The sequence below is a fragment of the Polyergus mexicanus genome, unplaced genomic scaffold (assembly GCF_030449975.1).
Source record: "Polyergus mexicanus isolate NDT 795.1 unplaced genomic scaffold, iyPolMexi1.0 SCAF_20, whole genome shotgun sequence".
In the NCBI taxonomy this organism is placed as follows: Eukaryota; Metazoa; Arthropoda; class Insecta; order Hymenoptera; family Formicidae; genus Polyergus; species Polyergus mexicanus.
The window spans coordinates 2,010,947-2,035,601 of record NW_027223340.1 but is presented as its reverse complement, the minus strand read 5'-3'; the positions used below and the strand labels follow the sequence as shown (position 1 = coordinate 2,035,601).

Genomic DNA, 24,655 nt, shown 5'->3' with positions numbered 1-24,655 from the left:
AAATATGATTAACGATTATGAAAGTAATGATAATGAAAATATGTTGATTAACGTAGAAAAAACTGTTATTGATGCATCATATGCAAATGATGAAACTTTAGAAGCATCTGCTATTGAATATTTTGCAGGATTTGTGGCAAAAAAATGTGTTACAAAATCTGGTTGCGAACAATGTCGCATCTCATTTATTAACGAAAATCACGAACTGACACATGCAAGACAAATTTTAACATTTTTCCGAGCATATGAGACTCATGACGATCAAGAATTAGGACATTTATGTGTTCCTACAGCAGAGTTTTCATTTGTATTTAAGCTAATAAATGCAATATTTGATGCAGGCTATCCTAATATCAGAGGGAATTATAACATATTAGATATCCTATTTCCATTAATGATACAAGCTGTAGACATGCAATATCCCGGTTGGTTTCAACATGATACTTGCAGCTCCCACCGAAAGGATCTTGCATATTATATGATGAAAGTAAAAATACATAAAGATTTAATTTGGTTAGGAGAGCGATTAAGGATTTCAAAAAATCGCTATCAGCATAAACCTCCACAAAAGCTGACGAATATACAAAGTATGTAAAATATATCTTTACATTGACTCGCGGCATTTTATGCGGATCGAGTAAAAAGATCGCGGCTCCTAGAGCGGTACGATCAAAAATATTTTACATTAACTCGCGGCATTTTATGCGGATCGAGTAAAAAGATCGCGGCTCCTAGAGCGGTACGATCAAAAATATTTTACATTAACTCGCGGCATTTTATGCGGATCGAGTAAAAGGCACATATATTTAACACGGAACATATAAATCGTGATTTATCTAATGAAGCGATTTATGAAAAGTAGGATAGTGTGCAGTTTGCGGTCTTATGACGGACCGAACTGCAAAGGGAGACAGTTAACTTAGAATTCTTTACAATTATAGTACATTTTATTGATTTTATACTTTATTTTTTTATGCGCGGACATGTGTGTTTCATATCTGCGCATATAAAATTATATATGTATATATATATATATATATAAATATATATATATATATATATATATATATATATATATATATATATATATGTATGTATTATGTTATGTTTATTTCAAAAGAATTCTACGTTACATGTCAATTGGCCTCCACGTGGCGTCTCCTGGAAATGCTCTGTATGAGCAGCTAACAATTGATACATTATTATTATTATAATTTGTTACATTTTCCATGTCATTTCAGATGTATATATATTATATATAATTAATTATATTACGTTACATTTCAGACATATATGATTATTACATATATAAAAAAAATATGTGTATGTGTGTGTGTAATTATACATATACCTGAAATAACATGGGAAATATAACAAATTTAAGAGTTGAACTTCTCTTTCCAAAAATTACTGCGAAATGTAATTATTCGAAAAGAAATATCGTCACTTCAAAATAATATATGTACGATCTATTAAAAGAATTATATGTATATATATAGAAATGCAATTATTCGAAAAAATATCATTTCAGAGTCCATATATACGAAATATTTCTGAACTGATATTTTTTCCGAATAATTACATTTCTCGTGTTACCATATATTATTTTACCATCTCTTAGATTTTAGATACTGTTTCTCATTCTGGCCGCAATATTACTGAGAGGACGCTAGTGCGCAGCGATCTTTTTCCAGTCACACTAACTCCCGTAAGACCATCGGTCTTTAATAGTATCTCGTCGGTGCTATGGAGCAACAAATTTTATTAAAAATTAATAAAGAATTTCGATAAAATTTAATCATTTATTTTGTAATAAACCTTGAATGAAATCTTGCTTACAATTTTTTAAAAGTTTTTCTTATGCAAAATAATTTATTAGTTTGTATTGTAAAAAAGTAACGGAAATTGTAACGACTCGTTACTTTTTAGTAACTGTAACGGTAACGAGTTACTTTTTAAAATTAGTAACGAGTAACGGTAACAAGTTACTTTTTAGAAAAAATAACGGTAACGGTAACGAGTTACTTTTATAAAGTAACTTTCCCAATCCTGATATATATATATATGTGTGTGTGTGTGTGTGTGTGTGTGCGTGTGCGCGCGCATTCTATATATATAGAGTGCACACACACACACACACACACACACACACACACACACACACACACACACACACACACACACACACACACACACACACACACACACACACACACACACACACACACACACACACACACACACACACACACACACACACACACACACACACACACACACACACACACACACACACACACACACACACACACACACACACACAACTTACATACATATATACATATACACACATACACGCACTAAAATGTGCGCGCGCGCATGTGTGTGTGTGTACAGGGTGTCTGATAAGTAAGTGATCAAATGAAAAGTGGAGGTAGATTGGGTCAAACTAACAAGTAAATCTACCTTTGTGTGACTCGCCAATTTTTTTGAAACTCGGTATACTTGTAGAGCTATCAAAAATAATACATACGTATTTTTTTATATCGGCAATGATACAATTTTAAGAGTGAAAAGTACTCTTGTATTTATAAACACGAGTAATTAACTCGTTGCATATAAACCTATAGTATTAGAGTTATTTTTGAGTTTTGGAGATGATAAAGGGTTTCACATATTACTGAAAGCAAATCTAATGTAAAAATTATAGAATTCAAAATTGCGTACCCAATATGTATGGCGACCTGATAAATCTTATGTCACTTTTTGCCGAACATAGAAATAACCGACGAAGAGGCGAGAGTCTATTCCTTTTTTTGTTTATTTATAATTATATTTATTATTTATTTATTATTTTTATTATATTTATAATTTTTTATTTTTTTATATTTTTATATTTTTTATTTTTTTATTGATTTCTTTTATCTTTTTGCAATTACGTCATTTCTCGCGCTGTGCTCTATTTTTTATTTTTTATATCCTTTGCAGAAATATATGTAAAAACAATTTTTTATACACAAATAATTTGCAAACCAAGCACACTTTATGACTGCTGTAATTGCATAATGCACAAATAGCTTCAGAATTTTTTAAACAATAACCTATAGGATTATCAAACTTAAATAATTTCTCTTGTAAATATTTTTGTAAATATTATCACTTTTGTATCATAAATATTTAAACAGATTTATAAACCAAGAAGAAGATAATTGATTATGAATAAGCGATTGGAGTTGTATAATGTTGTTTTGCAAATGTAAGTTTATATCGTAATCATACAAAATAACTATATCTGAAAAATGTTTAATAAAATTTTTCCAAATCCTGAAGCCGAATATATCGAGAGGTTGAATCATTCCAGTCGTTTTTGCAGGAATTATTAAAATTTTTATATTTTTTGATAATTTGTCTTTGTGTATAAAAGAATTCTTTTTATATATTATTTCTGTAAAGAATATAAAAAATAAAAAAATAGAGATATAAACGAGGCGCGAGAAAAGACGTAATTGTAAAAAAATAAATAAAAGGAATCAATAAAAAAATATAAAAAAATAAAAATAATGAATATAATAAAAATAATAAATATAATTATAAATAAACAGAAAACAAAATAGGAATAGATCTCGCCATCTTCTCGTCGATTATTTCTGAGTTCGGCAAAGAGTGAGATAAGATTGTTTTGATTTATTAGGTCGCTATATTAGATTCACCATTTTGAATTCTATAATTTTTACATTGGATTTTCTTTCAGCGACATGTGAAACTCCTTATTTTCAAAACTCAAAAAAGCACTCTAATATCATGAGCTTAAATATGTCGAGTTAATTACTGCTTCGACACTGTAGGCCGTGACTCGAATCTATGACTATGCGCATACTTTGATTAACATCACTCGCTGAAGATGGTCCGATACCAGGACCGAAACGTACAAAATTTACCGGACAAACCGGAATAAATAATTTGAATATTTGCGCAAATGTAACCGCGCTCGGCTCTTAATTTGCCCAGTTTCCTTTGTTTAATTACTGCTTATAAATATAAGAGTAGTTTTCATTCTTAAAATTGCACCAATGCCGATATAAAAAAATACGTATATGTTATTTTTGATAGCTTTACAAGGGTACCGAGTTTTAGTCAAATCGGCGAGTCACATAAAGGTAGGTTTATTTGTGAGTCGAAAAGTCCTGAATCATTTTTTTATAACGCTTAATAAAGCGTTATTATTGAATAAAGTCTGGTCAATCAGCGCCAACCTTTAGCCAGGCGCACGTCGATGAGCCGCACGCCGTGAAGTGTGCGCTGCCGCATACTACCAGTGCGCCCGGCTAAATATCGGCGCTGATTGGCCAGACTTTACTCAATAATAACTCCTTTATGAAGCGTTATAAAAAAAAAATGATTCAGAACTTTCCGATTCAGTTTGATCCAACTTATTTCTACCTGTTTGGTTATTTACTTGTCAGACACCCTGTATATATATAGGGTGTCCCACCAAAAGTGGCCACACTCTCTTTTATCTTTTAAACTAGTGCTGGGATTTACTTGCACATTTCGGCCCGATTCCGTGGCTCACGCCTATTGCCCCCCACTCACCGCTCGTGCGTTAGCAACGAGTCGCCAGTTATGCGTAACTAAGGACCGCGACATTTCGTCTCAGGAGCGTTTATATGTAAGAATGCCCAAATCTAATAATAAGACAATACTTTTCTAAATACAGCGCGAAAATTCTTAGAATTAAAAGTTTTTCTTCAATATTTTATAATTTATTGATATAAAATATTGAAGAAAAACTTTTAATTATAGAAAAGTATTGTCTTATTATTATATTTGGGCATTCTTATATACGGACGCTCCTGAGACAAAGCGTCGCGTTCCTTAGTTACGCGTATCTGGCGACTCGTTGCTAACGCACGAGCGGTGAGTGGGGGGCAATAGGCGTGAGCCACGGAATCGGGCCGAAATGTGCAAGTAAATCCCAGCACTGTTTTAAACTAAAAGAAATGGACCATAACAAATACATATCAAATTAAATGGTTCAAACTGAACTCTCTTGTGAGCATAATGATTGCTTTCAAAAGTTATTTGTGTTAACGAACGAGAGGTATGCATAATTTTTGGTAAATATGCATAAAAAGTTACACCTCATCAATTTTATTGCTACTTAAATATGTTGTAGGAGAAGTTTTTCTGAGTAATTCCCCGCAAGAAAAAAGTAGAGAAAAGCATTCGTTTAGAAGATATAATAAATTGAAATTTGACAATTTTTATGCTTCCTTTGAAGTATTATAAAATAAAATTAGGAACAGTGATATTTGTGTACATTTTATTTCTTGCAGAGGGCGTAGAAAATGTTTTTGTTTACATTTACGAGATAAGTACAGATAGAGAGCCTTCAGGAGAGAGAGGCGCCAACCAGCCATTTCGTGATTGGCTGGCATAATATGTGCCGATTTGGTCATTGCGACGCAGACCAGATGGGATATAAATTCTCGGACCGACGATATCAAATGTTTAAGGTTATATTACACATATTACAAAATATAATGCGTAATGTAACCTCAAACATTTGATATCTTCGGTCCAAGAATTCGTATCCCATCTGCTCTGCATTGGAATCGCAATGACCAAATCGGCATATATTATGCCAGCCAATCACGAAAAAGCTGGTTCTCTCTCCTAGAGGCTTTCTAGGTATAGGGTCATAGATAGGTTATACAATATAATCAAAACCAAGTTTTAGTTTTAAATCAGAAATATGTTTGGGTTAGGTTATATTTTCCGGAAGTGGAGCCCTCCCGTAGGGGGGGGGGGGCGGACCACCAACTGTATCCATGCATATACTTTCCAATCCATACAACAATTGTGAGGTAGACCTCGCTTCGCGTTCTAAAGTATATGCGTGGACGCAGTAGGTTTCGCCGCACCCCCCCTTCGGGGGGGCTTCACTTCCGGAAGATATAACCTAACCCAAACCCATTTTCAGTTTTAAAAATAAAATTGAAGACATGACTCAAAAATTCATATAGTCGCATATTGAAAGCTGTTAACGAACTGCGAGAAATAGGTGAAACCGATTATTGACAAAATATCTATAATCATGTACCTATCTCGTAAATGTAAATAAATATTTTTCCAAGTCTACCCTAGAACAAATACAACGTACATAAACTTCACTTTTCCTAATATTACTTTATAATGCTCGACAAAAAGCATTAAAACTGTGAAACTTTAATTTGTCATATCTTCTAAACAAATGCTTTCCCCCACATTTTTCTTGCGGCAAATTACGCAGAAAAACCTCCCCTACAACATATCTAAGTAGCGATAAAATCGGTGAGGTGTAACCTTTTATACATATTTACCTAATTTTTTTATAATAATGTGAATATTTCGATATGATAAAAGTTATAACACTGTTTGAAACAAATACAACAATGTATGATATAATGTAAATATTTTATATATTTTTATATATTTTTACGTGTTTTATCAACTTGAAATATTTCGGGCGACATCTATCCTTTTATTTTCGGCCTTGTGATATGACCAATTTCGGATTGAATATTACAATTAAATGACAACATGACATATATCAATCCATATATATAGTATATCTAGACCCAGCATTTACCTTTATTTAAGGAGTGGGGGTAAAGATACACGTAGACAAGGACATATTCTGTATGCCCCATAACATAGCGCTCTCTTTCATCATGCTACGTCCGAGCGAGAGAGAACGCAAGAGGCACGAAACAGAGTATGTCTTTTTCTACGTGCACCTCGGCTTCCATTCCTCAACACTCGATCTAGATATACTATGTCTATGTATCAATCTCTAATGCACGAGTCAGAAGCTGGCCATAACGCAGGACAGAAAGTGAAAAAGTAAATGTCGCCCGCGATATTTCAAGTTGATAAAACTCGTATAATACGTAAAATATTTACATTATATCACACATCATTGTATCCGTTTCAAACAGTGCTAAAACTTTTATCATATCAAAATATTCACATTATTATAAAAAAATTATGCATACTTCTCCGTTCGTTAATACAGAGAGCTTTTGAAAGCAACCATTATGCTCACAATAGAGTTCAGTTTGAACCATATAATTTATTACATATTTGTCATCGTCTATCTCATTTAGTTTAAAAAATAAAAGGGGGTGACCACTTTTGGTGAGACACCCTGTATATATATATAGGGTGTCCGACAAGTAAATGACTAAACGGAAGGTGTAAGTGTAAGTAGATTGGGTAAAACTGAAAAGAAAAGTTCTGTACCATTTTGCGATTTTCGTAATAATTATTGAGAAATTAAATAAAAAAGATCGGCCAATTCGCGCGAGTATTATCGCGCGATGAGAAAGAACGGTTTGATATGGGCGGCGTTGATATGTGGTTACAGAGACGCGCGAATCCATCGTTATGTATTGTTCGTATGTAACTGTTGTCATTTGTAGAGCACTCCTCCCAAAACTTTGTCACGTGCCTATTTTTAGGTTGTCTCTTCTCGCTGCGTGCTTATATTCGCGCGAATTGGTTGATTTTCTTTAATTAATTTTTTAATAATTATTACAAAAATCGCAAAATGGTAAAGAACTTTCCTATTCAGTTTAACGCTTTATCTGCACACGACGAATGATGCGATTGATTCCGGACACCCTGTATACATATACAGATACAATATATGTACAGGCTGTCTCATAATAACCGTATCACCTCTCATGTGCAGGTAGAACAGATGACACCGAGAAGAAAAATCCTTTACTATTTTACGAGTTTCGTAATAATTATTGAGAAGTCAATTAAAAAAGATTGATTAATTTACATGAGTATAAGCGCGTAAAAAGGGACAACCCATAACCCATTGATATGTAGTTGTTAGGACGCGAGAACCCATCGTTATGTATCTCTCGTACGTAACCGTGGTCATTTATAGAGCGTTCCTCCCTTCTTGCTATTACGAAAATCGCAAAATAGTAAAGAACTTTTCTCCTCGGTTTTATCTTCTTTACCTGCACATGACGAGTGATGCGATTATTATCAGACATCTTGTATATTATATATTTTACATATATGTATATAATAATATAATAATCTATCTTATATAAGAAAGACAAAAATCCATCAGATTTATTGTACACATATTTACAATCAAAAGATTTGTTGTACACATATTTATAATCAAATTAAATTTCTTAGTAATTAATTTTTAATATTAACGGGTATAAAAGATTTAGAATAAAAGAATAAAAATTATTATTAGTAAAACATGAATAGAGTAACAGCAAACTATATAAAACTTAAAAAGTAATATTTCTCTAAATTTTTATAGCCATAAATTTTAAAATAATTAGTGAAAAATTTAATTTAATTATAAATGTGTGTAATGCAAATTTTTGTTTATAATTTTTTTATTGTTCTTATACAAGATTTTGTGTCGTGTAATAAATATAGCTTATATAAGCTACACTTCAAGATCTTGAATGGTTAAACCAACAACGAATTTGTTAAGATGATTGTGTTAAATATATACCTGAAGCTGCGATAACAACGCTAATTATTAAAAGACGTAGCAAAATATTGATATTGAAAGCGTCTTCTATATTCCTGGTCAATTTTATCAGCTGGCAATGTCTTTTGATCAGTGGCTCGAAAATATTCTTACGATGCTTCTTATCATCGCGTTTTCTGCAGGTTTTTATGAACTGTATTCTAAGAAGCTCCAGTTGACCGCAAAGGTGCATAGTAATGCTGAAGAAAAAGCTGTCGCATGCGCATTCAGATATTAATACCAGAAATCCTTGTATAATCTGCATAACAAAGAGTGCCTTATACGTGGAATATGAAACCCCTTTGTACGTACACGTTGAAGGAAGGACAAAATTCCACGTGGTGTTGTTATCTACAGTTGCGATCTATCGAAATATCCATAGAAATATAACACATATTCTAATTTCTCAAAAGAGATAAGATATTCTCTTTATTACTAGCGTAAGATACTTTGATGAATTTATTTAATTATAATCTCATAACGATTAAAGACAACCTTATCTTTATTACTGAGGAAGACAGATGCGAACCATAAGATGCCTCCCATAGATCCAGCGATCAATTGAGTCAGGGTGACCAATCGTCCCGTACGTGCATACTCCATCATTATCATACGCAACTCTTCTTTCGTGAACGAAGACAACCAATCGTTGATCGCAGAATTGACATTAACGGCGAGTTTTCGCATGTGAATTCGCGGGAAAACAATATTCATCCATGCATGCATGCAGCTTTCTATTAGACGAAGAATCTCTAAACCATCTCTGGAAACGCCGCAGCTTTTGAAGGGTTCTATCAGCACGTTTATCATTGTGAGAGACTATAGAATAGCAAATATAAAATTGCATTGCTTTGAAAATAGCATGATGCAAGTAGACATGGTGTGCTCGTAACTAGGATGAGTTTACGCATAGCAACGCACAGGCCTTAATTTTCGCCATTTTACAACATATATTCATTTTTGCTACAGTTATTAATATAATAATTAAGGAAATGGATCATTTTCTCCAAGAGAAGATACCAAGAGAAATGGTAGCATATATCGTGAGAACGAGAACATATATTTGTCTCAAAGAATGTAATAAAAACTATACGGATTGGAATAAAAAAGTAAACAACAAAAAAAAAACTTAAACTAACAAATAAAAAATAATGCACATACATGTATATTTTATTGCTTATTTTATTTATGAACCTACTTTAATTTTTACGTTAATTCATCTAGCTCACTTGTTTTTAGTAAAGTGATTAATAATGTAATGTAACATTTGTTGTGTCTCTTGATCTTTTCTTTTTTTTTTAAATTCTACGCTACCTTTGTAAATGCATTTGATTTTTATTGTATTATTTCTTTTAAATATTATTGACCAAAGTTTGCTAATAAATAACATATTCTTTTATCTTTAATCTTTAATCTCATTTTTATAAAACATCCCTATTTGAATTTCGGAAATTTTTCTGGCTTTGATTGCAAAAAACAACATTATTAGATAAAATATAAAAGCAATAGAAATAAAAAGAATTATTATAAAATTACAAATAATATTTATTACATATGAAACTAAGTTTTATTGACATAGTATGCATATTGAAATAAAATAATATTTATTTTATTTGGATTACCTCCGAAAAATGGACGAATAAAAGGTCAAGTTCTGATTGGCTGTAATACAAAATATGCACAAAATCACACCATATCTATTTGGAAAACAGCAAAAATTTCAATTGTTCATCATATAAATATTATATATACAGAGTGTTTCCTAATAAGTGGAAAGTATTGCAGTGGTGGATTCAAGATACAAAAATAAGAAAAAAGTTTATATAAACATATGTCCGATATGACCTTGTTTCCGAATTATAGCCTGTTTTATTCTGCAACGAATAGCGGATGTCGCGTGTCGCGTGTTATTACCCGAATTGCGCTATTTGTTGCGGAAGGCGTGAAGGGGGTATCGACCTTCCGCGAGGATCGTATAAATAAGACGAGACGATCGATATTGCAATCAATAATCTTTCGATTATTAGAAGCGTTAAGAGCATGTACGATATGACAACATACACAAAAGAAGAATATTACGATATGCTGATGGCACTTGGTGAGTGTTACGGGCAGCATTACATAGCAGCAAAACGGTACACCGAATTATATCCAAATCGGATAAAACGTCCATCGGCTGCCGTTATACTTATGTTAGGGCAGCTCAAAGATTATACGAGACTGGCAGTGTATCCTTCCAAACAAACACGACACTGGAAGATATCGCAATGTAAGAAATTTGGAGAATACGGAGCGCGTTAGCGTGTTTTCGACAAGAATCTTGAAACGAGTATTCGGGTGGTTGCTCGAGAACATAATTTATCTTACACAACTGTACAAAAAATAAAACTTCTCAAAGAAGAAAACTTGCACGCATTCACTACACACGGGTGCAACATTTGTGACCAGAGGATTATCATGCAAGACGAACGTTCTGCGGAGATTTTCTGAGAAAAGTAAATCGAAATCCCAGATTCTCTTCTCGTGTAATATTCAGTGATGAATCATTATTCACACGAGAAGGAATTTTTAATTCACATAACATGCATTTTTGGAGCGAAGAGAATCCCAGAGTCACTCGACTCAGAAGCTTCCAAACTCGCTCGAAGATAAATATGCGGGCTGAAATAATGGGAAATCAAATACTTGGTCTTATTTTTCTTCCAGATATTTTAACTAGCCAAACATACGTAGAACTTTTAAGAGATAATTTACCAGATTTTTTGGAAGAAGTGCCATTATTAGAAAGAAACAAGATTATTTTTCAACAAGACGGTGCTAGGCCACACAACGCCAGAATTGTAACAAATTTTTTAAATGAGCATTTTTCTGGACGCTGGATGGATTGGTATGGCCCAATACGTTGGCCCGCAAGATCTCCGGATCTCAACCCTTTAGATTTTTTTTATGGAGATATTGTAAAGAAGTAATTTATAAAATATCCTTCCCGAGGATGTCGAGGACTTAGAAACAAGATTGCAATATGCTATTTGGGCTATCGAAGAAGAAGTAATGTCAAAAAAAATTTATTAAAATGCATGAGAGCTTGCGTTAGAAAGGATGACGGTCATTTTGAGCACTTTTTATAAAATCAATCCGCTCTTTTCAGAGAGACCAAAAACAATCCGCTCTTTTCAGAGCGACCATCATATTTTTACATGGAACATCTTCTATTCGCAGAAACAATAATAATAATAATAATTAAATAATAATTCAAATTTAATATTGTTACGTCCGGTGGACTCCACGATTTTTTTTTCATGTAATGTTAAACGCCTATACTCTGGAACTCTTTGCACTTAGCATAAACAATAAATTAAAGGAATATCTAGCAGGCAAGACTAATATTTCAGAATCTAAACCATGCATGATAAACATTCGAACAAAGGTCTCCTAAAAGACCAAGAATTTTAAACAGCAACTAAAAGAAACTCGAACCATGAAAAGGCTCGAAATCTAAACAATGCGGATGCAAGAAATAAATAAATAGATCAAATAATATTTTTTCTTGTGTGACAATGCACCCCCATTGTTACCTAGCAGTTGACCCGCCAGAAGTCTGCCGCCCGGCGAACACGAACCGGGCAATGGTAGGGGCGCCTAGCGCCCTTTTTATACGCATTGCGAAAATCGAACACGATAACGGAGATACCATACAGCCGTTATACGGCTGCCGTTACGGTCCGAATTCCGCCCGAGCACCGTTGAACGCCTCCGAAAAGTACCGAGCGCTCCGATATCAAAACGCCGCGTCGTTTTCCCGCCGCGGGATAGCGGTGCGCATCGTTAATTACCGATTCCAAAAACAACGCGCCGTTACTCCCACCAGAATCAACGACGCGATTACTGTTAAGCGCTCGGCATAAAAAGGCCGCCGGATTACATCTCAGCACCAAACCGGTACTTGAAGCTTCTTGAGCTGTGAGATACTCCGAGATACTCCGTTAGATCCAATCTTAAATTCGTAGCAATGACGAAACGTGAGGTTGACGAGTTCGCAGCCTCCGCCGAGCATTCTTGGTTTCCGTGCCATCTCCGAAATCCTCACGCAATTCCGACCAACTCGATGAGAGCGGAGTGTTCGCCGCTTTCCTCGATTACGGTCTATTATCCGACCGCTCCAGCTATACGGATCGCGGGTTTGTGAGTTCGCTGCCCCGTCGAGAATTCTCGATTCCGATCATCTCTCCCCGATCATCTGGGAACACGCGATTAAAATACGTTTTATTAGGCTGCCGCGATAGCCTCGACATTCCCGCGCCAAAATACCTGTCACGTACCGCTATTGTATTCCATGCGCCGTCAAAATAAACATGGCCTTGCCGTACACACGCCCAACCGACTGCCCCCTGTTTCTTGCGCATCTTGCGCGCCGTCAAAATAAACACGGCCTTATCGTGCGCCGACAACGCCCGATTTCGATACATCAAAACTAACGCCGGAATAACTAGCGCAAATCCATTGTCACGCGCTCCTGATATACAGCGCCGATTTATCACGCAATTATTATTGTTACGTGCAGTTCTTGTTTAGCCGGGTGCTTGGCACGTATTTTCTCTTTTATGTATCGCGAAGTTTTTGTTGTGTTTGACTGAGATCTGAATGATATACAATACTCGTAATTTTTAAGAATTTATTCTTGCACGTGCTAACCCTTTCGAGCGTCAAGAGGCTTCTGCTCGTCAGTACCCGTACGTGTATATAGAGAGGAGGCCGTGTCCCCGATGGTGCCTTTGGTGGCAATCGCATGTAACTAATTCAAACTAAAGAATTTTGGCCAACGGCCTGAACAATTATAACGCACCGAATACCTTTTGCGCTTACATTATTACTCGCGCTCTGTCATCCGTCACGAACCTGCTTCGCGGGATATAACACGATTGTACTTTGACCACAACCGGAAGAGGCAAAATAAATAGATTTAATTACTCCAAACGTCCACCGCGTGTCTTCCCCCTTTCACGAGCCCTTATCACAACCGAACTATCCGACTTCGTGAAAGCGGCCTCTTACACTTGAAAGTCCTCTAGTGAAAACGGAAGAGTTTTGAACAAAGGCTCTTCTAAGAACTAGAGTGATATTTTATAAATGTAACTTATGATCCGCGACTCGCGACATTCGATCACGTGCTCGCCTGCTAGACCATCCTTGCGCGTTATCTGCTTGAGATAAAACTCAAGTGAATAATAAAACTGTCAATTTGGCCGATCATGGCGGACTCTCCAGTGGGTGAGGCTTACTTTTTAAAAACAAAAGCCTACACCAATAGGCGCAATCTCTTGGACCTTCTTTTGGAAGGGTGACACCGTCAACTCATGAGAGGGGCACCATTTAAAAATTGATTTGTTAAAAAAGAATATTGCTTGTCTAATGGAGAGAGTACGCGAAGAGATGCCAAAACTCGATGTACGCGAAATCCTCCCTCAGAAAGTTTAGCTCATCTTCGCCTCTCGACTCGAACCGTCACACCGAGCCTGTCTCGCGCTGATTTATCAGTCTTTGAAAGTCTATTCTCACAAGTTCTCTCTGCGATTGTGCTAGTGCAAGGAGTTTCACGCTATACAAATTGAAATTTAAAAATTTAATGCGGGCAAGTGACAAGTGATGTGCCCCTGAGTGGATCGAACGAACCATCGAAACCGAGCGGATCTCCGAGCCACCCTTTCCGCACAGCTGAGTCCATGAGATAGACCTTGGGTCGCTTATCCAGCAAAATTTTTAAATTCATCACTTTCGCACACAAGTAGTGAGTCTACCACAGAATTTAATTTTTTTTGTTTTCTACCTTTCTCTCTTTTACCTTTTTTTCTTTAAATATTTTATATTTCCTTTTCTTTGAACCTTCTTCCGTTGCGAGTCTTTAAGCTTGATTAGCCAGGATCTTGATCACTGTCAAGATTGGCATTCATCCTTATTGATAGACTCGAGCAACCTTTTCTTCACTGCGAGTCCGTAAGCTTGATTAGCCAGGATTTTGAACATTGTCAAGATTGGCATTCACGCTTATTGTTTGACTTAACCAATCCTTCCCCTTTCACGGGTCCCTTGGTGTGATTAACCAGGATCCTGGTGTAATATTATTATTGGCATTCATACTTAGCTGCCAGGAAGGAAAATTCTTCTCCCTCTACTTCTATAACAATTCCCCCCATATTGTTCTATTTCCTCTCTTTCTCAAAATATACAGATATATATATATATATATATATATATATATATATATATATATATATATATATATATTGTAACGGCAGGGCCGTTACTACGGGCCTGATCTGTAGCGTCCGGTAAATATATCTCTACTTACACACGGCTTGCTTATTCACCCAGCTCTACCTGTCCCGCTGCCGCCATCTTGCTTAACGCACGCGCGATCTCGCTCAGCATGCGCTCTCGTTCCCCAGCACGCTCTATCTCTCTCGTGGAGTCCCCACGCGGTACCGACTCCCACCACCGGACTGACGACGCACATGGGGGGGGGGGGACGCCGGCCAGGTATATAAGCCCGGCCGGACAAGACATCAGAACCAGATCCCGTCCTGCCATCCAGCTTCTGACACCGATCTAACCACTACCTAACACTTCTTAGGGCAGAGGTTGCACTCCGCCCCACCGGGTTGAACCGGCTCTCGATACCTCGGGCCAAGGTTGTACTTGGTCCCGTCGGGTTGAACCGACTCCTGTCTCGACCGCTCCACTGGCTGAGGTTGCACTCAGCCCCGCAGGGTTGCACCGGCTCTTACCTACCTCGGGCCGAGGTTGTACTCAGCCCCGTCGGGTTGAACCGACTTCCGTTGCCCAGGCAATGCTCGACGTGACACTCGAGCCTGCCGGCAATACCTAGCCACCTAACCCGACCGTAGCGTATAAGTGCATGTACCGACCGCGCTATAAACATTAGTCGCATGATAGAGATAAGTCCGCTAGTTTTAAGTCTCGTAGTCATAGACCTGCTAGTCTTAAGGCCTGTTAGTGCTAAATCCGCTAGTTGTAACCGCATCCTAGTAATAAGACCTGTCTAGTACTAAGTCCACTAGTTATAAGACCTGTTAGTAATAAGCCTTGTCTAGTACTAAGTCCGCTAGTTATAAGGTCTGTTCGTAATAAGTCCTCTAGTTCTAATCGCGCTGTTAGCGTCTGTAAATAAAACCGGGAACGATTACACGCCGAGCCTGTCTTGCGCTTCTCGCCGCTTTGCAACCATCGCTTTGCGTCTCCGCTTTGCGCCCCGCATCCTGCTACCAGCGACACCGCTCCACACACGACAACGCCAGGCCCTGCACGCTGTATCTATCTTTCTCTCACTAAATAAAGTATCGTTTCTACCTATACTGTGTCTCGTAAGCTTGAGTCTCCCTTGCTCTCGAACCCGGACACCGACGAGCCGATCCGAGCGTCGAGCGAGGTGACCGCGTTACAATATTAAAAATAAATGTAATTGAGATCCTTATAAGTTTTCTCCATTTTTCTTCATTATTTTATCATTATCAAACTGTTTCTTTTAACTAAATATCAATATCTCAATTAACTTTTGTGTGTGTTTTCTAGTGGAAACAAAGGTAAACCGCTCTAAGTACTGGGCGAAACATATCCGCAACCGAAAAAATAAAAAAATCCGGAAACTACTGGCTCGGTCGTCCGCGGATCCTATTTTTACTATCGATTACAATAAGTTAAATTTAGATGAACATTTTTTAAAATTAAGAGTCCAGCAATTAATCAACACACCAACACGCGATACATACTCTTGTCTCTAGTTCTTCTTTTGATTATTCACCTCCTTCTTATTCACCCGTTTTTCCCCCGTCCCCAGTCGCCTGCCTTCTCTGAATCTTCTTAACATCTGGAAATCCCCCTTATCTTTCCGGATATTCGCCTACTTTCGCTGATTTCCAGCAACCCTCGAGAATTCTCATTCCGCCTCCCCCTTCTGACTGTCCATCTATCTTTTCCGAACAACCTCAACCCTCGAGAATTCCCATTCCTCCCTCTTCCTCACGTCTCGAATCGCCCAATCTCCCAGGAGTATCGTAGGATTTTGAGGAAGCCCTCCAAGACTTCGCGGAGGAATTACCGGACCTCAAAAAGGAACTGGAAGGTCTCGAATAGGGATTTTTTGATATCGAAGGAGAATCTGAGTCCCCCGAAGAACAGGCTAGACAAAGCTGGTACAGGTATCTCATAAATCAATTCCCTCCTTATCCTGTGCTCTTTACGGACGAGGATTATTGGATCGGTCCAGATATAGTGGACCTTGATCAATTCTTTCTCATGCTTTGTACCAGCCCACCTGACTCAATTATCCCATTTTTTGTCCCAGGTTCCCGATTCCCTCTAGCCGTTCCTATAGAGGTCTTCTGAATGAAGTTCCCTTCCCCCTCCACGATACAACTCCAAGACCTCCAGTAGTCCCCTATCCTCTTTTCTTCCTATCTTCCAACTTTCATTTTTCTAATAACTTATATCAGTAATTAAAACTACATATACATTATAAATTTCCAACCGGAATTTAAATTTTAATATCCCCGTTTAATTCCGGTTGATGTCCTCCGTATTTATTGTAACACCCGCGAGAAAGTTTCCTTTTCATCTACATACACACATTCACACACAAACATATTAGATCTTAAGCAAATTTATTTTATAATAAGCAGTTTATTAATAAACAGTTTATTAAATCGAATTAGATTATTCATTATTAAATTCTATTTTTTAAAATCATTCATTTTTCTTTTCGAATAAGTGTAAAGTTAAATTTTAAATGCAAGTAATTATTAATCCGACCTCCTTCCTGTTCCACGAAATCGCACAATGTCCTGTCCCGGATAGTAAGGATTCAATTCCTTTATCAGAAAAAGGACCGTTGAGCGAACGGCCTTTCGATAGAGTAAGAGCGACTGGAAAGGTCCCCGTGGTTGGGTGGGTGGGTGATAGTGTGTGTGTGTGTGTGTGTGTGTGTGTGTGTGTGTGTGTGTGTGTGTGTGTGTGTGTGTGTGTGTGTGTGTGTGTGTGTGTAATACGCGTACACGCTCTCTCTCTCTCTCTCTCTCTCTCTCTCTCTCTCTCTCTCTCTCTCTCTTCTCTCCTCTCTCTCTCTCTCTCTCTCTCTCGCGCGCGCGCACACACACACACACACCGCGTACAGCCTACAGTTGATTGAGCGCTGTAGCGGGGTGAATTAGAACAATCGTTCATCTTTAAAAAATCGTATTCTTAAATGATTTCTAAGGGAGATCTTTTCTTTACGAAATATTCGTCTGAAACTTAGATTTTAAATTATAAAAGGAAATTTTTAGTGAATTACGGAACGAGTACGCTGTAGCACTCGATCTGTTGTAGTGAGCGCCTCGCGTAAGCGCTTGCAGCGGATGGTGTGTTGCGCCGCCCCTGCCTATCTTCTGTACTTGTCCTGTAATTCGCTCACTATTTCCTTTTGATTTATAAAAACTAAGCTTCAGATGAAATTTTCGTAAAGGAAAAATTGTCTTAGAATTGATTTAGGAAAGAACGATCCTTCAGGGATACTATACTTGTTTCGGATCACCCTGTATATAAATACTGTACATAAATAAATACTATACATTATACATTAATAAATACTATACATAAATAAATGAATATCCTAAGGTTACGCTCTATTAAATGTACATAGTGTCAGAAAAATTACATTTTATTTAGTAAACTTTTTTTGTTAATAACTTTTTAATAAATAATGAGCGCCGGCTAAAACCTTCACAATATTACTCAGGGTAATGACCTTGATAACATATTTCAAAGTTATTGAAATCGGTAGTGGCTCCTTTTTTCTACATAATTACCATAACTTTTTATCTATTATAAAATTTGTATAAAAATATGTATAAGTGTGTATATAAGATATAAAAAATTTACTGTTTTAATAATATTTTTATTTATATAAATAATTATATATAATATTATATAAATATTTATATAAATATTTATATGTATATAATATTTAAATATTTTTATATATAATATTGTATAATAAAAATTATATAATATTGCTTATATAAATGCTTTAATCCTCAAGCTAATTTTGAAAAAGATTTAAATAGATTGTTACTATTTTATTGCTCTACCGATTTCTAATAGGAAGTTTGTGTGTAAATGATTTTTTCTTCATACCATTTAAGGTGGCAGTAATTTGTATGTTGTAAGTTACATTATTTTATGTTATGTTACATTATCTTACCACTGCCGTGAATATTACAAGCCACTGAACGGTGCAAATTGTATCATTCTGCAAAGGCCATAAACCAAGTATCCACATCATCGATCTTACGGCAGAAAAGCCATAATCTATACCACTGTTCCAATTTGTCATCATGTTCGGCGATTACTAGTTTCAACCTCGAAAAAGGAAGATTGTAGTATTGCTGAATATTATTCGGACGAGTCGATGGCTTATATTTGCCCCTCGAGAAAAATTGCTATTGTCTACACGCGCATATCCTTTCCGTACACTGACCGATTGTTAGGGTGGTAAGATAAGTGACGTGACAAGTTTATCTATCGCGCATCTCTTTGAAACATACGATAATGCGCACAATTTTCTACATATGTAATGTTATTGTGTCAGTGCAAAGATGCTCACGATCAATTTACAACTTGTACGATGACATCTCTCTCTCTCTCTCTCTCTCCCAAGTATAGCAGATCTTTTTTTTCACTAGCGAAATGTTCTGTTCTCTTTTCTAATCTATCATTTTATCAAGCAAAACGAACAGCCAACAAAATAGAAAAAAATAGTGAAGTTACTAATTTTTATATATAGTCTATATTAATCTCTGAGTGCCACTCGCAAAACCGAAATATACGAAGCTGCCGTTTTGAGAACGTATATTATCGTTTCGCGGTTAACGTAGAAAAATTTTCCGCCGGTGAGACGAAACGGGTAGCTTGATCTCATCATCGAAAAGTGCAGATCCTTCATCAACGCGACAGGAAGTGTGAACCAGGAAGTCATGAACATTGCACGGAATATATCCTCGCTTTCTCTCTGTATAAAATCACCGCCGTAGCAGTACACTAGCGACTCCATAAACATGAAGTTCAAGACTAGAACACTTTTCGCTAGTTCGATGTAATCGTTATTTTGTAAACAGAATATTATACGTAATCCTGAAATATAAAAATATTTTACTTTTTAAACTAAAATATCTTTTTTTTGTATTTATATCATTTTTTAATTATTATAAAAAAATTATATATTAAAATATAAAGATATAGAAATGTGAAAATTATTGCGCAACGTAATCATTAGATTTAATCGCTTAAAGATATGAATTTCTAAAAATTAATTAGTCATGTAAACTAGTCTATTAATTAGTCATGTCACTAAAATAACGGGATAAACTTCGGGGGTGAGTTCTCCACATAAAAAAAAGTTCATACAACATATATCCGCAATTACTGAGATACACCCCGATAGATGGATAGGTAGAGCTATTGGGACTGTTGCATGGCCTCCCCGACCTCAATCCTCTAGATTTTTATCTGTAAGGATACTTAAAATTCTTAGTTTATGAAGTTCAAATCGACAACGAAGATATGCTATGTCAATACATCTTTGTAGCTTGTGAAACCATTCGTAATCACTCCGGGATCTTTGAAAGAGTGCGACAGTCCATGATCTGACGTGTCCATGCGTGTATTGTATCAAATGGGACATACTTTGAACATTTGTTATAGTTACAAATTAAAAATAAATAATATTAAATAATAATAAATATTACTTTTTTATTTTCAATTAATAAACATTTGTTTAATAAACATTTGTATCTTAGTAATAGTGGGTTTGCAAATGTTGATATGAACTTTTTTTATGTTTTGGTATGAGAAGCTCGCTCTCGAAGTTTGTTTCCTTATTTTAGTTAAAGTCCCCTATATAAACTTGATACAAAATTTGCTATACAGTACCCAGTAATGCGAGCAGAAGCGTTATTATGACGAGTTGGAATAGTATAATCAAATGGAAGGTATCTTCTATGTTTTGATTGAGTTCTGCTAATTTGCAGTGCATTTCAATCAATCGGGACAAATGCTTTCGATTATTTACCACGGTATCCGGCTTGCTTGCAAATGCTCTGAATTTTGCTTTAAGAATTTTTAGCTGACCAGTGAGATGTAGCGTAACGTTAACGTAAAAACTATCCGAAACACATTGCATTAAACATAATGTGAATACTTCAAGAGCTTGAAACACGATGAGGATCACGTACTGCGAGGCGGTGATTTTTTTATTTAAATCACCAGATGGGATCAGAAATACCCATTCCACTGTACTAATGTTGCCTGTACGCAATAAAAATAACAAATTTTAAAAATAACAATAATATAATTAAACGTATAGCTATTTTATAAATTAGAGTAGAACATCAGAATGCGTTAAAAAATGCAAAATAATATAATAAACAGCACATATAACAGCAATAATATAATAAATATGATAATATAATATAAATGGCACTAAATTTTGCTATCTTCATTTTATATACTAAAAGGACGATGCACGATTCATATGAAAAAAAACGTTTTTGGTCAATTTGCTTGAATTTGTGATATGTTATAGTTATTGTATTTCTAATTAAAAATGTCAATGTACAGAAACTTGCTATGTCCGGTTTCTGAATTATACGAGTATACAAGAAATATCGAAACCTTAGTATTTGTAAAAATACGCATTTTAGAAAAAAATGTTCCATATAAAAGTTTCATGCGATGCATTATACAGCAATATTATTATGATCTTAAATAGCGTTGTCAAGGTCATGTAAAGATTACCTTGACATTTTTAAATGGAAACCCCCATTTTTGATTGCATATTCTTCTTCGCTTGCCTATTATTCTTCGTAGCTTACCTTAAGAGTTTTTCAAAACACTATAATAAAGTTCCTTTCCATTAAATATTTTTCATGTTATCAGGCTTGAAAAATACAGTACCGCCAGTATTAATATTACCCAAAAATATTTTACGTGATCTTAACAATGCTATTTAAAGTCACACTAATATTTGCTACTTAATGCACTACTTAAAACCCTACAACTTTTATTTGAAACATTTTTTCAAATCTCGAAAACATAGTATTTAAAAAAATATTTTAAATGAAAGTTGTAGGATTTTAAGTGGTGTATTAAGTAACAATGTTAGTGTGATTTTAAATAGCATTATCAAGGTCACGTAAAAATCACTTTCGAGTAATACTAATACTAGTGGTATTATACCGTTCAAGCCTAATAACCTGGAAAATACTTAATAAAAAGAAACTTTGTTATAGTGTTTTGAAAAGCTCTCTGAAAAAACAAGCTACAAGAATATGCAATTAAAAATGGGGATTTCTATTTAAAAGTTTCAAAGTGATTTTTACGTAACCTTGATAATATTATTCAAGATTATAATAATATTGCTATGTAATAAAGCACATAAAACCCTATAATTTTTAACTGAAACATTTTTTTCAAAATGCGTATTTTTCAAAATATTAAGGGGTTCCGATACTTCTTGTATACCCGTATAATTCAGACTGGACTTAGAAAGTTTATGTAACTGATATTTTGGATTAGGGACACAAGAATTATAAAATATAACCAAAAACGTTTTTTTTTTCATATGAATCGTGCGTGGTCTTTTCAAATATATATAATTTACAAATATTTTTTAAAAAGTACAGAGATTTACGAAAATACTGACAGAAAAATAATTCTAAATTTTTTCAAAAATAATTTTAAAGTTCTTCAAAATTTAAAAGTGCAAAAGTAGCAAATAATGATTTGTATGAACATATGGTATTATTTCCATTTCTCATTCTCGGTATGTCTTAAAAAGCAATTCAATGTAGCAGCATTAAATAATACTTAATAATATGAAACAGATTTATTCTTACATAATTCTAGAAAATTTATTAAAAAATAATATTACGCTTTTTAGAATGAGATATTTTATATAAATGTTACAAACAAGAAAAAAATCCGTATTTATAATTATTATTATTCTTGTGAGTTAATATCTCGAAATCACATTTTTATTTATACATATAAGAATGATTCAACAAATATTATACATATACATGAATATTACCTGATATATTTGCGTCCTGTAAAAATATTTGTTTCACATTCATGACTATGACAGCCACCATATAAATTGCAATACATATGAAACCTGAGTATAATATAACCAAAGTGAACATTCTGGACTTAAATGCATATTCCTTCATGATCTTATAAGATTCCTCATCATTTTTCGCAGACAACCAATCACTGATAGCAGCATCAATATTTCTGGCAAGCTTTCTTTGATTGGCATTAATACAAAGATTTTTCAATATCAAAATCATTGTGCATGTGAAGTACAATATAGTTTCTATGCTTGTATTGGCGTCACGATGATTCCCAGTAAGTTCCATAAATAGGAAACTGAATATCGTCAACTAATAATGATCCTTTTGTCTTAGAAAATACGGTTTGCGCGTATGTAATATGTAAGTGAGTATAAAGAAACAATAAAACGCATCTATGAAATGCTTTCTAATAACTTATTATTCCATAATAGATTATAAAATTAATAAAGAGATCTTGTTGAATCTATAGTATTTACCTCATTACAGATGATATAATATAAATATTGTATATATTGTAAATATATATACATTTTAGAAATTCAAGAGCTGTTTATGTGAAAATAGTTTATAATTCTCTTAGACACATTAATTCTTGGAAATTGAGTATCGTCATATTTACATACTTGTTGCAACCCGCTTTTATAATTCTTTTTTCTTCTGCTGCTAACATACCTGCAGAATTGTCGTTAAACTCCATTGCATGATCGTGAACACTGTCTTCTTTTGTAGCGGCCACATACCGAGTTTTTGCATGAGCCTTCTATGAGTAGAGAAGACATATGCGATATCATCGTTCCAGAGATCATGCGAAGACATTCTGATAGTTATACGAACTGAACGGACGATTTGCAAAACTATTTTGCTTGATTGTTATGGGCAAAGGTCTTTTGATCCTGTAAATTCTACGTTCAATTTACGAATACCGTCTTTACTGTCGTGGATAATCAACCGCGACGAGTAAAACATATTACTTCCATATTTTATTAGCTTTATGTAGGACTTCTCAAATGATAATAGGATAAATATTTGAAATGGGGATAATGTGTATGTCTATACACTGTATTATCTTCCACTGTTTTGTGAGCAGTAGAGACGCGTTGCAGTAGAGAAAAGATCGCGGAAGCAGTATGACGACGAATGTGTAACAGTAAAAATATATATTGCGAATTGCAAATAGAATAAAAAACTACTTTAATGTGTGATTAATATGCAAAGTCAAAATATTCGTTTATACACAAGTGTAATTTTTAGTACATTTATTTGCGATACGTTTTTGCATTTTGGGTGCTATAAACCAAGGGACATTAAAGCTATGCAGAATAATGATCAAAGTTAGAATATAAAAGATATTTATAAATATATTTAGACTGATTGATATATTTTAGTAGTAACAAAGTACAGTGATATAAAAATATTTACTTATATCAGAATTACATATATATTACAAACATCGTAATTTAACAATAGCTTCAAAATAATGAAAATAAGTTGTTATTATGAATATAAGAGAGTGAACACTAAATAAAAATGAAATACTTTTAATAAAAAATACAGATTTAAGAACCGTATCGTATAGATAGTCAGATTTGCCATAAAAGATGTCTATTAGTCGCAATACAAAGAAAAGTTGTGATAAATTTAAAGGAATATTAATTATTACTTGAACGGAAATAGAAATATTTTCAAATTGTAATTTTATTTTAATTTGTAAAAAAATGTTCTATACGTATATCTATACTCTTTCTTATAGTTCGCTTGAGTGACGACGAATTGCCAAGTTTGACTGCGTCAATTCTCGTCGGAAAGAGCTGATAACAAATAATTTTTATTAGCTCTTTATCTATTTTTTTCGTTCTTATTCTCATTGTTCCTTCTTTTTAATAACATCTGCGCATTTGTATATAAGATAGGACCAATT

The 24,655-nt window shown here is 34.7% G+C and overlaps 2 protein-coding genes and 1 pseudogene across 2 annotated transcripts; all 3 read right to left on the bottom strand.

Annotated features, from left to right (window-relative positions):
• LOC138941638 (uncharacterized) overlaps nt 1-8,054 on the bottom strand; it is a 13,706-nt pseudogene extending 5,652 nt beyond the window's left edge.
• A 416-nt stretch (nt 8,055-8,470) lies between these two features.
• LOC138941637 (uncharacterized) lies at nt 8,471-19,165 on the bottom strand. Its single transcript, XM_070311481.1, has 4 exons — nt 18,810-19,165; nt 9,053-9,376; nt 8,540-8,921; nt 8,471-8,484 (listed from the first exon to the last, which is right to left on the bottom strand). The coding sequence occupies exons 1-4, from the start codon at nt 18,942-18,944 to the stop codon at nt 8,471-8,473; spliced, it is 855 nt and encodes a 284-aa protein (XP_070167582.1). The 5' UTR covers nt 18,945-19,165.
• A 232-nt stretch (nt 19,166-19,397) lies between these two features.
• On the bottom strand, nt 19,398-23,553 carry LOC138941636 (odorant receptor 47a-like). Its single transcript, XM_070311480.1, has 4 exons — nt 23,410-23,553; nt 22,695-23,046; nt 20,537-20,911; nt 19,398-19,738 (listed from the first exon to the last, which is right to left on the bottom strand). Exons 1-4 carry the CDS (start codon nt 23,551-23,553, stop codon nt 19,398-19,400), a joined length of 1,212 nt encoding a protein of 403 aa, XP_070167581.1.
• Between the last annotated feature and the right edge of the window lie 1,102 nt (nt 23,554-24,655).